At 36.5% G+C, this 15,540-nt stretch overlaps 1 protein-coding gene across 2 annotated transcripts in view; it reads right to left on the bottom strand.

The window, feature by feature from the left end:
• RANBP17 (RAN binding protein 17) overlaps nucleotides 1-15,540 on the bottom strand; it is a 480,295-nt gene that overhangs the window by 28,083 nt on the left and 436,672 nt on the right. For both annotated transcript variants that reach the window (XM_053566863.1, XM_053566864.1), the window contains one exon: nucleotides 8,514-8,680. In XM_053566863.1, the coding sequence (XP_053422838.1) occupies nucleotides 8,514-8,680 (167 nt within the window). The remainder of the gene's footprint in view (nucleotides 1-8,513; nucleotides 8,681-15,540) is intronic.

The raw sequence follows: 15,540 nt of genomic DNA, 5'->3' as shown, positions 1-15,540 counted from the left end.
AATATATGGTTAATAAAAGATTTGGACTAGGGCAGTGCCTGTGGCTCAAAGGGGTAGGGCGCCAGCCCCATATGCCAGAGGTGGCGGGATCAAACCCAGCCCCGGGCCAAAAAAAAAAAGAAAACATCAAAATATGTGTCAAATAAATTACATGTATTAGCTTTCTAGGATTAAAAAAAAAAAGATTTGGACTAGAATCATCCTTCTAAAGATAAATCACTTCATAACATCACAGACAAAATGCCATTTTAATAAAAAAACAAGTATTTAAAAAATTATAAACATTAACTTTCTAAACAGTGGTCACAAAGTTTTCTTTTCTTTTCTTTCTTTTTTTTTTTTTTTGAGACAGGGTCTTACTCTGTTGCCAGTATCAAGTGCAGTGGTGTCCTTATAGCTCACAACCTCAAACTCCTGGGCTCAAGAGATCCTTCTGCCTCAGCCTCCTGAGTAGTTAGGACTTTGAAAGTGTGCCATCATGTTCTGATAATTTTTAAATTTTTCATAGTGATGGGCTGAAGACACTGGTCTTGAACTCCTGGGTTCAAGTAATCTTCCCACCCTTCCAAAGTGCCAGGGCTACAGGCATGAGCCACTGTGCTTGGCTAATTATTCATTATTAAGAGACTTACTCCCTTTTGAACTTTTATTGCCTATTTGTTACCTACTTTTGTCCAGCTTTGTCCCCTTAGATATTCTGATTTGATCTTTAGTGATTAGATTGTGTATAAACAAACACACTTGATCAAACTGAACTTTATTTTTGCCTCAAACAAACCTGGCTATTTTGGAAAGTAAAAAAAGTTTGAAAAGTGTCAATTGAGTTTCTTTGCTTGTTCACTGTATCCTTTGGTTATGCAAAAACACTACCCTCAAGAGGTAAGATCCCCCCTTTAAGTTTGGGTAAAGACTTAGTATAGTAAAAGTGAAAGCAAAAACAAATTAAAGTAACTAAAACCAAATTAACTACTTCCTTTTTTAAACTAGCCAAAAAGGTATGCTTTGAGAATTATCAAAAATTCAGATGGGAATAAAAATAACACTGTAGCATTGCTACATGGGATGGGTGTGGGAAATTTAAGGGATCACACACTGGGAAACCCTAGTTTTGAAAGTCTTTAAGACTGTATAATATAGAAGTGGAAAACTGGTCGCCAGGCATACAGTGTTGGCCTGCCAGTGTTTTAATGTTTTGCTTTGTTTTTAATTTTCAGTAAGTAGCCAACATTTCAAAATCTGAATTTCTGTTTCCCCTCAGGGGAGAAATTTTAATATATCTGGCAACACTTATGCAGGAGCGTGCACACATGCACCGCTCACGGACACTGCGTTGAGGTTGCCTCTTTAGACAGAGATGTGTGTTCAACCACCTTAGGTTTCTCTCTAGTCTACATCATTCAAGTTTGCTGCTTGGCCCTGTAGGCCATCTTAGTTTGTGATACCTGGTGTGGATAGTAAAGGTAGAGGGAGGCTCAAATTAACCCAGGTGTCAGATTTATACCTTAAGAATGACTACTGATCTTACTAGTAGAGTCCTTTAGAAAAAAGAAGCAATTTGTAACCTGAAAAAGGTAAAAATTGGCATTCTATCCCAATGAGTCAGTGGTTAGAGTCAGGACTATATATAGAGATGTGCTCATCGAGCAGTCAGGTACAAAGCACAGGTTGCCTCCCTACCTTCATTTCATAGCTGCCATATTGATTCTATACCAGATAAATAGGTTAAAGTAAACCTTACGAGCTACCTCAAAGGCATTAAAGAAAAGTTACAAACATCATAAAACAGTTATACTATTAAACTCTGACCTTCTCAAAGATACACATCCTACCAAATTTTATACCCTCAATGTCTGGCTGTAAAATTAATGAATGGATCAGTATGGGTGTAGAATAAGAGACTACAAGCTTGGCTAGTGGTTAGCTCTGCCTTGGTGATGGTAGGAACCACAGGGCTTTCTTTGCACCAGCTGGTAAAGCAATCTCCCTCTCCCTTGCCCGCTGTCTCTTTGGGTTATTGTCCATCTGTTTTGTCCCGGTTGTAGTATAAATTTGGGGTATAGGATAACTGTTCTAAATCATTCTACCTTGAGGGTGACCCAGGTGGGGTCACTATAAGCTTACTATAAGCTCAACTTGTCTCACTGTAAGCACTCAAAACATATACGTTAGATTAGAAGCCATCAAACAATAAAGAACAGCTTTGTGCTTAAGCACTCTGGAATTAAAAAGATCTAGGCTAAAATTTTAAAATCTTCTGTTTACTGACTTAATGACCTTGGGAATATTACTTAATCTTTTTGTGCCTTAGTTTCCATATCTGTAAAATGGCAATGATAATACTTTCTTTTTCTTTTTTTGGAGACCAAGTCTCAAGCTGTCACCTGAGTAGAGTGCTGTAGTATAATAGCTCACAGCAACTTCCAACTCTTGGGCTCAAGAGATCCTCTTGCTTCAGTTTTTCTATTTTTCAGTAAAGACAGGGTCTCGCTTTTTGCTCAGGTTGGTCTTGAATTGTGAGCTCAAGCAATCCACTGGCCTTGGCCTCCCAGAGTGCTAGGATGAGCCAGTGAGCCACTACGTCTGCCTGATAACACTATACTTTCACAGAGATAGTGTTATAATTAAATCAGATAATGCATATATTTTAAAGACCTAGTGTCTGCACACAGCAAGCACTTAATACTTTACCTAGTATTATATTTTTCCCAGAAATAAATACATAGTATATGCATGGATTGCTGTTAAGAAGACCAAGATTGCAGCAGCATGTGCAAAAAACAGTTCTGTCATGAAATTTCAATTCCTATTTTTCGCTTTCAGTGTCCAATGATGTGTCCCTTGCTTCCTTTAAACCTTTAAATCCATGTTATGTCCTGATCCAGTTGTGAATGTTCTTTTAGCTTGTTTTTGATATCAATCTACTGCCATATTTTTGAGAACCAAGTTGCAAATCAACCAGAGTGAGCTCATGGCTTATATGTGGAGCATATTTTCTACTTATGGGTCACCAGAAATATCTTTATTAACATTAGAAAATCTGGCTAATTATTTTTTTAAAAGCAGAAGAAATGTTTAAGAGGATAAACATTTTATATTTCATCTGCTTAAGTGTTTCCTACTATGACAGTCTTACTAAGGGTCTGTAGGCCAAAGTCTCAACATCAGTTAAATATTCAACGGCACTTTCTCCTACTTAGTATTATGGAAGGGAATCTTAAGTATGAAAGATGTCTTGTACAGTATGTCAAAATGTTGAGCAATATTGTTTCAGTCTAAACACAGAAATGAAAAAAGAGCAGATGATTTCCCTTTTGCTGTAATTCACTTTAGGATGCATGTCATGAAGAGCACTATACAAAAGCAATTTTCATTGATTGACCGACTGATTGAGGAAAAGGGTGAATGTTCTTTCAGCTTACATCCCTACTGAAGTATGATTTTTATAGCTCCTGACAGCTCTTCACAATTTGTAGCTGAATGCCATGTTAGTAAGTAAATAAGTAAATAAACAAACAATAAAAAAGAGAAAGAAAATCATAATTAGAACTTCTTTGGGATTTTAGTACAGCTGACTTGAGTCAAATAGACAAGCAGATGAAGGTAAGATAAATTCAAATTTAATTGCTCCAATTTCTCCATGGTAGATTTAGATTTTTAAGACTATACTTGATAAAAAAATACCTTGTTAATAAATTAATTGCGTATGTAATTGGTAATACTAACAATGACATACTTCTTATACTTTTGGGGAAGGTGCTACTCTTTCTAGAGTAATTAGTTTTAACTGAATTTCTAATTTAAAGAAGCAAATGCCCCTCTAATTCTATAAAACACGCTTCTCCTTCTACCTAAATTGGGCAAATAATTTACTCTGTCATATAACTAAATGAACACTGATCTATGGGTTATAGATGCAAATACTTAACATGACTAGTGGAAAAAAAATTTGAAATTGAAAAAAAAAATTTCACATTGAAATGTTGTCATCCGAATTACTGTAGCAGATCAGTTCCTGCTACTAATCAGTAGTGATGAACTATCTGATCACTATTGGCTTTGGTCTTCCCCTTAAACTTTTAATTAATTTTTCTAATGACATAAACATACTTGAGGAATTTTTCATCTTAATTTATGTAAACTTGTTTTTTTCTCAATTGTTAAGACACAGCACTGCTGGTGAGATAATAATTGTTATTTAAACAGATTCGCTTAATTACAATGAATCTTCATATTAACTAAATTTTAATGCTTCAAAGTTAAATCTGTTTGCAAAGTATGAAAGATGGCTCATTTTGAGAATATTTTTAAAAACATGGAAGATCTGGCTTGGTGTCTAATAGGCGCCAGCCACATACACCAGAGCTGGTGGGTTTGATTCCAGCCCAGGCCTGCCAAACAATACCAACTACAACCAAAAAATAGCCAGGCATCGTGGTGGGCGCCTGTAGTCCCAGCTACTTGGGAGGCTGAGGCAAGAGAATAGCTTAAGCCCAAGAGTTGGAGGTTGCTGTGAGCTGTGACACCACAGCACTCTACCCAGGGTGACAGCTTGAGGCTCTGACTCAAAAATAAAACAAACAAAACAAACAAACAAACAAAAAACAAAACATTGAAGATCTAAGGCCACACAGTGGGTTATAATAGACACATTTCCAGATAAGAATCACTAAAATGTCTTTCCCAGGCTACTGTATGCAAATGGAAAGGCCTATAAAGATGCTGGAAAATCTTTTATGTAGGGGCCAGCTTCCTTTATTATGAAAGCCTGAAGAAATAACTTTTGTAATCTGGGATTGACATCCTTCATGCAATTATGTGTCCAACAAAATTGGTCCAGGTAGGGAGGAAAAAACTAGCAAATAATTGCAGGATCATTGCATCAGTTTAGTTTAAAGAGCTGACAAACCCTCTCTAAACTCCAAGCACAATTACTCATTAGGGTCTAGTTTTTCAGCACTGTTAAGCAATTTGTAACCCATTCCTTTTAATAGGGTTAGGCATTACTTAACCGACACAGATGCTTTGAAAACTGAAACCTCAAGTTATGAAGCAGCAACCTTGTTCATTACCTTCCGTGATAGGCAAATCATCTATAAAAAACAGCATTTAATGGGCAACCAATGAATAATCAATGACTCACTTTTCATCTGAGTGTGAAAATGAAAATAATCTAATACAAAGTCCCACTGGTAATAGGCTGAATCTTGGGTTCTGCTGCTCTTCAGGGCTGATTTATAAGGTCTTGGAAAGCTGATGTAAACAGATGATCAATGGGACCCATCCTTGCTCATAATAACCCCCAACTGGCCCACTCCCTCTTTTCCAAGTCCATCCCTTCAGGCTATTAGCCCTGTCCAGCTAATTCTTCCCACTACTCCTGCCTGCTGCTTTTACTCTGGCCATCCGTTCCGTCCAGCCGACTCAGAAGTAATTTTATACGCAGCAGAGAGCGGGTGGAATTGATTTTTCACTCAGTGCTCTGTTCCCATCTGAATAATTATCAATTTTACTGCCTCATAAAGGGAAGAGTCAAAATTTCAAATCAATTCAAAAGAGCTTTTGAGACGACAGAAACTGTGCATAAGAATAGAGGTCAAAGTTGTCAGTGACCTAAGGAGATGATGTCAGATATTACTATACCCAATAGTTGACATCAGAGGCACTCAAGATGATATAACCTAGTGCTAATGCAAATCATATTTATGCTGACTACCAGAGACCAGTCATTAATATTTAAAATGCTATCTGAAAGCCTACATCACAAATAAATAGAATGTATTCCACTGTTAATAAAGATATATCACTACTTAGTCATATGCTATAAAGTGAAGGGTTATCAAGTATTATTAACACACAGAAATTACTTAAACCAACAAATCCATGGTAATTCTGAGTAAAGATAAACTTGATTGTCTCCTGCACTTCCACATGACTTGGGCTCTGCACAGTCTGATGGTATTTTGTCTTGGACTATAGCCTATTAAGTTTTGATAAAATTTCTTACCAACCTACAAGTTTCTGCCAAAGTTTCTGCGACGATAACTGTGATTATGGCAGAAGTGACTCCTGGCCAATCCATGAATATTTATTTTCTTCAGTGGCTACATGCTCTTGTAAGTGGTTGTTGGCCTTCTCCATACAAAACATAGGAAGGCTAAGACATACTTCCAACAATACCCATAGCTACTGCATTTGGGTGGGTGGGTGGATGAGGTGCACTGGTATCTTAATAAAAAAAGATACTTTGAAAAGGCATTCAAGGTGAATCTGAGATATTATCCCCACCTTGATAGAAGGTGAATCTGAGATATTATTCCCACCACCCAATCAGTGGTGTGATTAGTAAGGATAAAGGCTTTTGAGATAAAGCAACCTTGGTTCAAATTTCAACTCTATCACTTTCCAGTTGACCTTTCTACACCTCAGTTTATTAATCTGTAATATGAGGATGATGATACCCACATTTTAGGGGTGTTGTGGGATCTAAATGAGAAGACTTCTCTTGCAGTCCTTCCCTCATGTGTCACTCTTTTGTCATCTCTCTATTAATCAAATTACTTGCCTCTTTGTCTCATATAACATTTTTTTTTTTTTTTTTTTTATTGTTGGGGATTCATTGAGGGTACAATAAGCCAGGTTACACTGATTGTAACATTTGTTTTTTACGTTATTTTGTTTTTCTCTATTTTTGTGCACAACACTATGAATGTAAGGACATTTTTTAAAGGACAGAAATTATGTTTTATAAGTCTTAATGGTTCTTTCATCTTGCATGTAATAAATCCTTGCTAAATGCGAGGTACTTTCCTCTTCCCTACACTGCATTACTGATATGTTGTAACAGTTTTAGGGTCATAAATAGTTACATGCTATAGCCTTTTGCCTAGTTATATAAAATCTGAACTGTATCTATCCCTTCCTGAAAAATGATTAGGTAACTGGAACCTCACCACATATAAAATTTACATAATTTCATTTAAATATTAGCAAAAAATGACAGCCAGGAAGGAAATCTTTTCTATACTGTATCATTCTATTTTCATCATTTATTTATAAACGTGACATTTTCTGATGATTGCAAATGACTTCTTTGCTCTCTAACGATCACCGCAGCAAGACACCATTGAAGTGTTTACATTTATAACTGTAGACTATTACAGATATAATTTAGCAAAAGAAACGGAAAATAGTATGAAGATAATTTCCAAACTTAGTGGTATTAAAAAATATCAGAATGTTGATACAGCCATTAAAAATGGTATTATTCTTTCTGAAGTATTTCTGGCATGTATATTTATTTTTCTTACACGCTGTTACTGTGATTTGCACAAATGAGTTTTTTTTTTTTTTTTTGAGACAAAGTCTCACTTGGTCACCCTTGGTAGAGTGCCATGGCATCTTAACTCACAGCAACCTCAAAATCTTTAGGCCAGTGTTCTTGCCTCAGCCTCCCATGTAGCTGGGACTATAAGATGCCTGCCACAGCACCTGGCTATTTTTTAGAGATGGGGTCTTGTTCTTGTTCAGGTTGGTCTTGAACTCATGAGCTCGGGCAATCCACCTGCCTTGGCCTCCCAAGTGCTGGGATTACAGGTGTGAGCCACCATGCCCGGCCTGCACAAGTGAGTTTTTAAAAACAATAATAAACTTGCACCTAACCCTTATAAGGCAGTTAGCAAACACGCTTAAAAATAAAGAAATAGTGGCTTTATTACTTATTAGTTCAATGTTCTTAGAAATATACCTACTCTATCTCTTCTTAAAATGAGAAAAATACAAAGTCTAATATAATAAATGTAAAATTCTTAGTAAGTTGCCGGGCACAGACTAGGAGCTCAGTAAATGGTAGCTTCCTAATACACAAGAGTATTCACATGGCAAACTTAATATGACATTATCAGCAGCTCCAGGAATGAAATAAGAGGTTGTCAGTTTCTAGTTCCAGTTTTGTCCTATTTTTCTCAGGTGTTTGGAAAAGCTATACTCTTTTTGAATTCTAGCTTCACTGAAGTGAGATAAATGGTAAAGGGATTTCTTGAGGGTGAGTAATCTTTAGGCCAGTGTTCTAGTCCACTTTTAAGGAAAATACTCCTAGATGATATACGGGGAAAGAAATCTAAGACCAGGCTCGGCACTCTCAGCTCAGCGGCGAGGGCACCAGTCATATACACCAGAGTGGGCAGATTCAAACACAGCCTGGGCCTGCCAAACAATAATGACAACTACAACCAAAAAAAAAAAAAAAAAAAAAAAAAATAGCCAGGTGTTGTGATGGGTGCCTGTAGTCCCAGCTACTTGGGAGGCTGAGGCAAGAGAATCGCTTGAGCCCAAGAGTTTGAGGTTGCTGTGAGCTGTGATACCACAGCACTCACTGAGGGTGATGTAATGAGACTTTGTCTAAAAAAAAAAAAAACACAACAAACTTAGATCAATTGTTCTAAGAGATAGTCAGAGACAGGTTGGTTTTTTGAAAACTTTGTTTCTTAAGTTAGGTGACCAATTAACCAGTTTACCTGCTGCAGGACATCTGGGTTTTGCTGCATAAAATGTAATAGTCTCTGACCAGTCTGGGCAGCTTCTCTGCATCGAAGTGGCTTCTTGCCCTCTTTTGCTATGTGCTTGAAGAGGTAGGTGACGATGTAGTCTAAACTGGTACAACAGCTGGAGGAGACAACTGTATCTGTACAAACAATAAATAAGAATTCATATGTATTACTTAAGTATTTGATTATGATGTCTCTATTAAAAATGATTCCTGGATTGAATAGAGTAGAATTTTACATTTGTGACTGTAACAACTTCTAGTCAGTGAAAGCAGTATACACCCAGCACAAAGTATTCTCCTTCAGAGGAAATAAGAGGTCCAACCCCAACCCAGCTGTCAAAGATCTCATGGCTTAGTAGACAAGTCACTGTAGCAAAATACTGTATAAGAATGAGTGGCGCATTGAGAGTTTTGAGGGAGAGCTCACAGTTAGACAGTGATCAAAGAGAGCTAGGTGAATGAGGCAGCAGCTGAGATGGGCTTCGAAAGTTCATTCCAGTTAGACACAAGGAAGGATATTTTTCTTTCTTTTTTTTTTTTTTTGTAGAGACAGAGTCTAACTGTACCGCCCTCGGTAGAGTGCCGTGGCATCACACGGCTCACAGCAACCTCTAACTCTTGGGCTTACGCGATTCTCTTGCCTCAGCCTCCCAAGCAGCTGGGACCACAGGCGCCCGCCACAACGTCCGGCTAGGGAAGGATATTTTTCAAGAAGTGAGATTAGCATAAGGCAAACATTGCGGAAGGAAAGGATTTTGGAACCAGATATCTCTGGTTTCAAGTCTCATCTTTTCCAATTACTTGCTATGTTATTACTTTGAAAGAGCCACTTCACTTTTCTCACCATTTGTAAAATACTTTGCTAGAGGTGTATGAAAAGAAAATAACAAGTTGTTCAACAGTAATAAAAATAGTTGATATTTATTTACTATGTGTTAGTCACTATATTAGGTGCTTTAGATGGATTATTATTTTTAATCTTCACAGCAGCACTACAATAGTTTCCATTACTGTCTCCGTTTATAGGTGAGGATGCTGAGGTTTAGAGAGATTAAGTAACTTATGTCACGTTACACAGTTAGAAGACTGCGCAGCAAAAGTATGAAAATAAATAAGGAGCTGGACTCAGGATCTGTATTGTTAACCACTACATTAAAATTAGGTATAAAACAACAATGTATGAAACAGCAAACACCTTAAAATATAATGGACACTCAAAAAATGGCAGTAATGACTGGTTTGCGCTCATGGTAAAAGGAGGAAGGGTATTTTCAGGGAGTAGGACTTTTGGTTTGACTGAGAGAGTATGTAGGAGAGTCGTAAGAGAAGGCTGACAGAGTAGCTTGGGGGATCCTACCTGAGGGCATCCAATAGTGGGCTGAGACTTTTACATTTAATTTGAAAGGTAATAAGGTGTCACACAGGTTTTTTGAACAAGTAAATGACAGGACAGAGCAACCACTCCTTTGTACACTAAAATTATCATCTCATTTACCTCTAACAAATTCTTTACAAAATAATTCTTTATTGCATTTTTAAACGAGAAAACTGGAGCAATTTATCCAAGGTCAATGGTTTTGACTCATAGCATGACACTGTCCACATTTTTTGGCTAACATTTGAACATGATCCCTGGGAGTGTAAGATTAGTAAGAGAAACCATTAACAAGAGAAACAACTGAAAATGGTGAATATGGGATACTAAGAAGAGAGGAAGTAGTCTAAGAGAGTAGGGCTGGGAAGTAGATTATAATTTCCTAAGAGAATAGTTTTTCATTCATTTTATTCATCTCTGAAGTTCTGAGATATAAATATGCCTGACATAGATCAGAGATTAAATGTTAGCTGAATTAATTGAAGAACAGGTAGCTAAAACTAACCTAAGTTTTCTAGAGAAGGTCTTGAGTTGTATTTAGTAGTAATACCTACAACTGATAAAACACCACAGTTAAAAAACCCTCATATCATGTTAGAGAGAAATGTCATGGAAAGTTTGGGGACAAGCTTTGAAATACAGAGAGTTGTATGCATTTAACATAGAGGATAATGTTTAGTTGATATATGATCATAAAGGATGAAGGGTCAAATGAAAGTCTATAAGACAAGCATGGATAACAGTTTGGAAAAACTGCCTAATAAAGGAGCTTTTCCAAAGGTTGATTAACAAAGTAGAGCCAGATATAAGAAATAAATTTTAGTATTATGTAGCTCTATAGGGTGCCTATAATTAACAATTTATTGCATATTTTCAAATAGCTAGAAGAGTACATTTTGAATGTACCCAACACAACGAAATGAAAATGTTTGAGGTGATGGATATTACCCTGACTGATCATTACACACTGAAAACCTGTATCAAAATATCACACGATACCCCATAAATATTAACCTATATAACTATCATGTGCCTATTAGAAACAATAAAATAAAAAAATCTTTTTTTTCTCCTAAAGCTACAGCATTTGATTGATTAATTAGTTAATTTACTCTTTGTCTCTCCCCACTAGCTGGGTTACTTTATACAAAAGGGAGCTTTGACTTTAAAACCTTTGGAGGTAGCACAGTGTAGTGAAAATACCTAGGCTTAAGAGTCAGACACAGACTTGTTAAGCCTGGTTGCTTTTCTTTCATATTTCTACATTTGAAGTCACAATTGTCAAAGTAAATGGATTAAATAATTTAACATCTACAAAGGCAAGAAGGAAATAAACATGGTTCTCCCGACCAATGAAGAGCAATATGCTATCAATCATATAAAAATTATAAAGACTTCACATAGATTTGGTGTCGGCATGCCATGCAGGTTGCATTAAAGGTTACAATCCACTGAGTCAGCTGTGAAAAAGTGAGGTAAACCCTTTAGACACAAATGGTGGAGCGTATATCTTTGCAATAAAAGCAAGAAGAGTTTCCATTATGGCTGATTTATGGTTGGGGACTTTGAAAAAGATAAACGTTATTTTAGGGTAGACTTAAAAGTGTAGAATCATAAGGATTAAGGGGCATTTGGTCAAAAACGAAATGAAGATGTTGAACACTATGTATTAATGCTGGTTTTCTTTATTTGCAGCTTTAAGCTATTGTGTGAGATTCAAATAAAGAAACTAAAGGATGGGAAGAAGTCATGAATTTTCAGATTTTGTCCTAGTTGGTGTTTTGAATCTTTCAAAAAGGATTAAATCTGTAATTCTGACAATTTTGGTAATAATTAAGCCTAACAGGCATGTTTCCCTCAACTAACAACTTGCTATTTGACATTGAAAACAACCAAGTGACCCTTTTCTCCTGCAATGGTCTACACAGGAAGCACATGCATCATTAATAGCTCTCCTGTTCACTATGCCCCAGACTGAAAGCTGTCCTGAAAAGTTAACTGTATGGGAAAGAACTGCTTATCTGACAAGAAGAATGATAATGGGGCTGGGCTAAAATTTGGCTTCAGATCAAAACTTCTCACAAAACAGAAGAGAGGATGAATGTTTTGGAAAAGTATGGTCTGAAAGGCAATTTCAGAGACAAAAGGCCTATTTGGGTGGTACACTGGTTTTAGAAATAGGTGAGTCAAGGTTTGAATCTATTCTTTTGTAGATTTTGAGTTCATTTTTAACTGCACTGCTATAAAATGTGCTTCATACTATATACTTTTTTTTTTTTTGGAGACAAGAGTTTTGTTATGTCGCCCTCGGTAGAGTGCCATGGTGTCACAGCTCACAGCAACCTCAAACTCTTGGGCTTAAGTGATTCTTCTGCCTCAGCTTCCCAAGTAGCTGGAACTACAGGCACTCACCACAACACCTGACTATTTTCTTTGGTGTTGCAGTTGTTTAGCTGGTCTGGGTCGGATTTGAACCCACTACCCTGTGTGTATGTGGCTGGCGCTGTAACCACTGTGCTACGGGCGCCGAGCCAATACTATATACTTTGTGATGTGTTGTGAGATGAGAATAAGATTATGTAAAGACTGTAGCATGGTGCCTGACATACACTAGGTTTTCCCTTTTTTCACTCCCATTTCTTTTTCTACATATTTCAGCCCCTTAAACACTAAAGCGGTCAGTCTACTCGGCTAATCCATTGCTCTCTTCCCTCTGCAGTACTTTTATTTTTTTGGTGGGAGAAACTAATGTACAAGGTCTCTAAGTTCTAAATATTTTCTGAATGTTTCACTCCACATTACGTTCAGACCACATGTCATCCAGTGCTAGAATGTGTTCAAAATGACAACATGCTCTCTTTTATTCCTTACATATATTTTACTAATAATGAACTTCTTGAGAAAAGATCCAATGGTTTCTAGTTGATACAACTTTTTGCTTGCTCTTAACTTTCCTTATTTAGTCTTTGAGGCTATCTTTTACGTCTGCGAATGTACTATCATCTCTGCCATGGCTAATCACAGAAGACTTCTTTATCAGTTCTAAAATAGCAACACCTAGTCACTACTCTCCATTTGTCAACTTATTTTAGCTCTTTATTTAAGAATTATCATGACTTGATATTTTCTTGTACAAGTATGTGTGTCTATTCATTTATTATTTATCTCTCCCCACTAGAATACAAGCCTTCATGTGAATAGGGACCTTATGTTTTGTTCCCTTCAGTACTTCCAAGGTCTAGAATAGTATCTAGAACATAGTATGTGCACAGCTGTTAATTATTGAATGAAGAAGTTGGGATCCATTATTAAGATCCATTTTTGTAAGCTGTGTGCTTTATTTCTGTAAGAATATAGGAGTTGGGGGAGCATGGAGAATGGATGGATGGGTGATTAAAATGAGTATAAAACTAAAAATGATAATGAATGATTATCATTATTAAAATTAAATAGTTAATTGCTAAAATTTTTAAATACCATGTTCAGAATATCAGGCAAAGTCATTACTCTATCACTGATTCAATTTCTCTGTACCTCCCTCCCATTTTTTTCCCATTGAGACTACAAGAATTGAAATCTGCCTGTAACCAAAGAATACCAATAAAGGCCTTTTTGCAAATATATCACTGTTGGGAAAGGAAAAATCCTTCTGGTTACTTTCAACATTCTAAATGGTAATCTTTCTTGAAGAGACATGGCACAATTCACCTGCCAGAGTTATCCAATGGTTACAACGCTAATTTGTAATCATGAAACTGAAGATAAAATTGCCAATATGTACAAGAAAAATCATTTCTACCAGGCATCTAATGTTAAAACTGTGACCCTTATCAGGTACATGTAGCATGGTGGTGTGGTAAAAAGAAGAATAGGTTTTTGTGTTTGACAGACTCCCTGGAGCAAACACTTATTAGTTATGTGATCTCAGGTGAACAGATCCACTTCTTTAAGCCACAGCTACTCATCTATATAATGAAATTATTATCTAATTACTTTATTCAATATGTATTTATTGAGCACTTACTAGCATGCTAGGAACTGGGAATAAAGCAGTGATTAAGACATTGTTACTGTCCTTCGGAAACTTACAATCAAGTAATAAATAAGGAAAAACAGTGCTCTTAGAGCATCTAACCCACTTGTGGTATGCAGACAGTTCTGAGAATGAAATGAATGAGATATACATATGAAACACTTCTGATAGCAACAGGCATATGGCATGTGCCATGGTCATGCAAGTATTAAGTGCAGCACTGGAACTTAAACCCAAGTGCAGTATTCCACACATAGTGCCGCTTTGTCAAGACTCCTTTGATAGCTTGCTAACATCCAGATTACATGCTTCACCAAGATGACATAGTAAAAATAATATAGCTGCCTGTAACTACTTCAAAATTTTTAAGCATTACTATGATGTGAGATAAAAGACTATCAAATCAAACTGTAATAATAAAAGACAAAACTTTTGATTATGTCCATCAAGAATTAACTGCTATGAAAAATTTCCCTCCTTCCATAAACAGCTAGAAAACCGGACAAAATATATGAAGCAAAGGCTTTCAATTATTGCACAACAAACAGTACAGCACTATTAAATTAAAGAAGACAAAAACCAATGACATAATACCTAGCTTAGTGCCCATAGCAGCTTTCAGTTGATAGGCCAGGAAAGGGAAATCCCAATAAAGCCAAGTAGTCTCACTGCATTGGAGAATAAAAGACTGAAATCTAGAGAGGGTGAAGCAGCTAAAACTTAGGGTATGGAGTACCACAGCAAGGGACCTACAGAAGAAAAGAATTCTGTAGATTTGCAAGGGACTCCTCTCTAGTGTTTTATCTGAACAATGACTTGTGAAAGTATGAGAAGAAAATTCCCAAGGCTGGGGAAAGAATCACTAAAAAGCAGCAGACTAAATAATTACTAAAGATTAGAAATTGGGAACAGTTTGTTGAGGGACCTCATAATACATGAAGCACACTGGTGTGTCCTCACAGGGCTCACACCTCAGTAGCAGGCCTCAATTACTCCAAAATAAAGGCCAGCATTTGATCTCAAATTGATCCAAAAGTTATAACTGCAAGACAGAATCCATAATCCTTAAAAAATATACTAAAATTTGGGACTGAACTAAAATTTAAAATGTAAAATTCACAGTGTCTAGCATATAGTCAAAAATAACAAGGCAAAGTAAAAATCAGAAAATATGGCCCATAAGGAGAAAAAGAAATCCATAGACGCTAATACAGAAATGACATTAATAGACAAGAACTTCAAAATAGCTGTTATAAACTTATACATATGATCAAGGTTAAAGGAAAATATGAACCTGATGAGGAGAAAAATGGAAGACATTAAAAAAAGACAAAAATGGAACTTCTAGAGGATAAAATACAATGTCTAAAATGAAAAAAAATACAGGATTGCCAGGTACAGTGGTTCACGCCTATAATCCTAGCACTTTCAGAGCTGAGGCAGGTGGATTGCCTGACCTCATGAGTTCAAGACAAGCTTGAGCAAGAGTGAGACCCTGTCTCTACTAAAAATATAAAAACTGAGGCAAGGGGATTGCATTATCCCAAGAGTTGGAGGTTGCTATGAGCTATGATGACACCATGGCAC

The sequence above is a fragment of the Nycticebus coucang genome, chromosome 17 (assembly GCF_027406575.1).
Source record: "Nycticebus coucang isolate mNycCou1 chromosome 17, mNycCou1.pri, whole genome shotgun sequence".
Lineage (NCBI taxonomy): Eukaryota > Metazoa > Chordata > Mammalia > Primates > Lorisidae > Nycticebus > Nycticebus coucang.
Note: the sequence above shows the minus strand (reverse complement) of the source record. Positions and strands in the feature narration are given on the sequence as shown.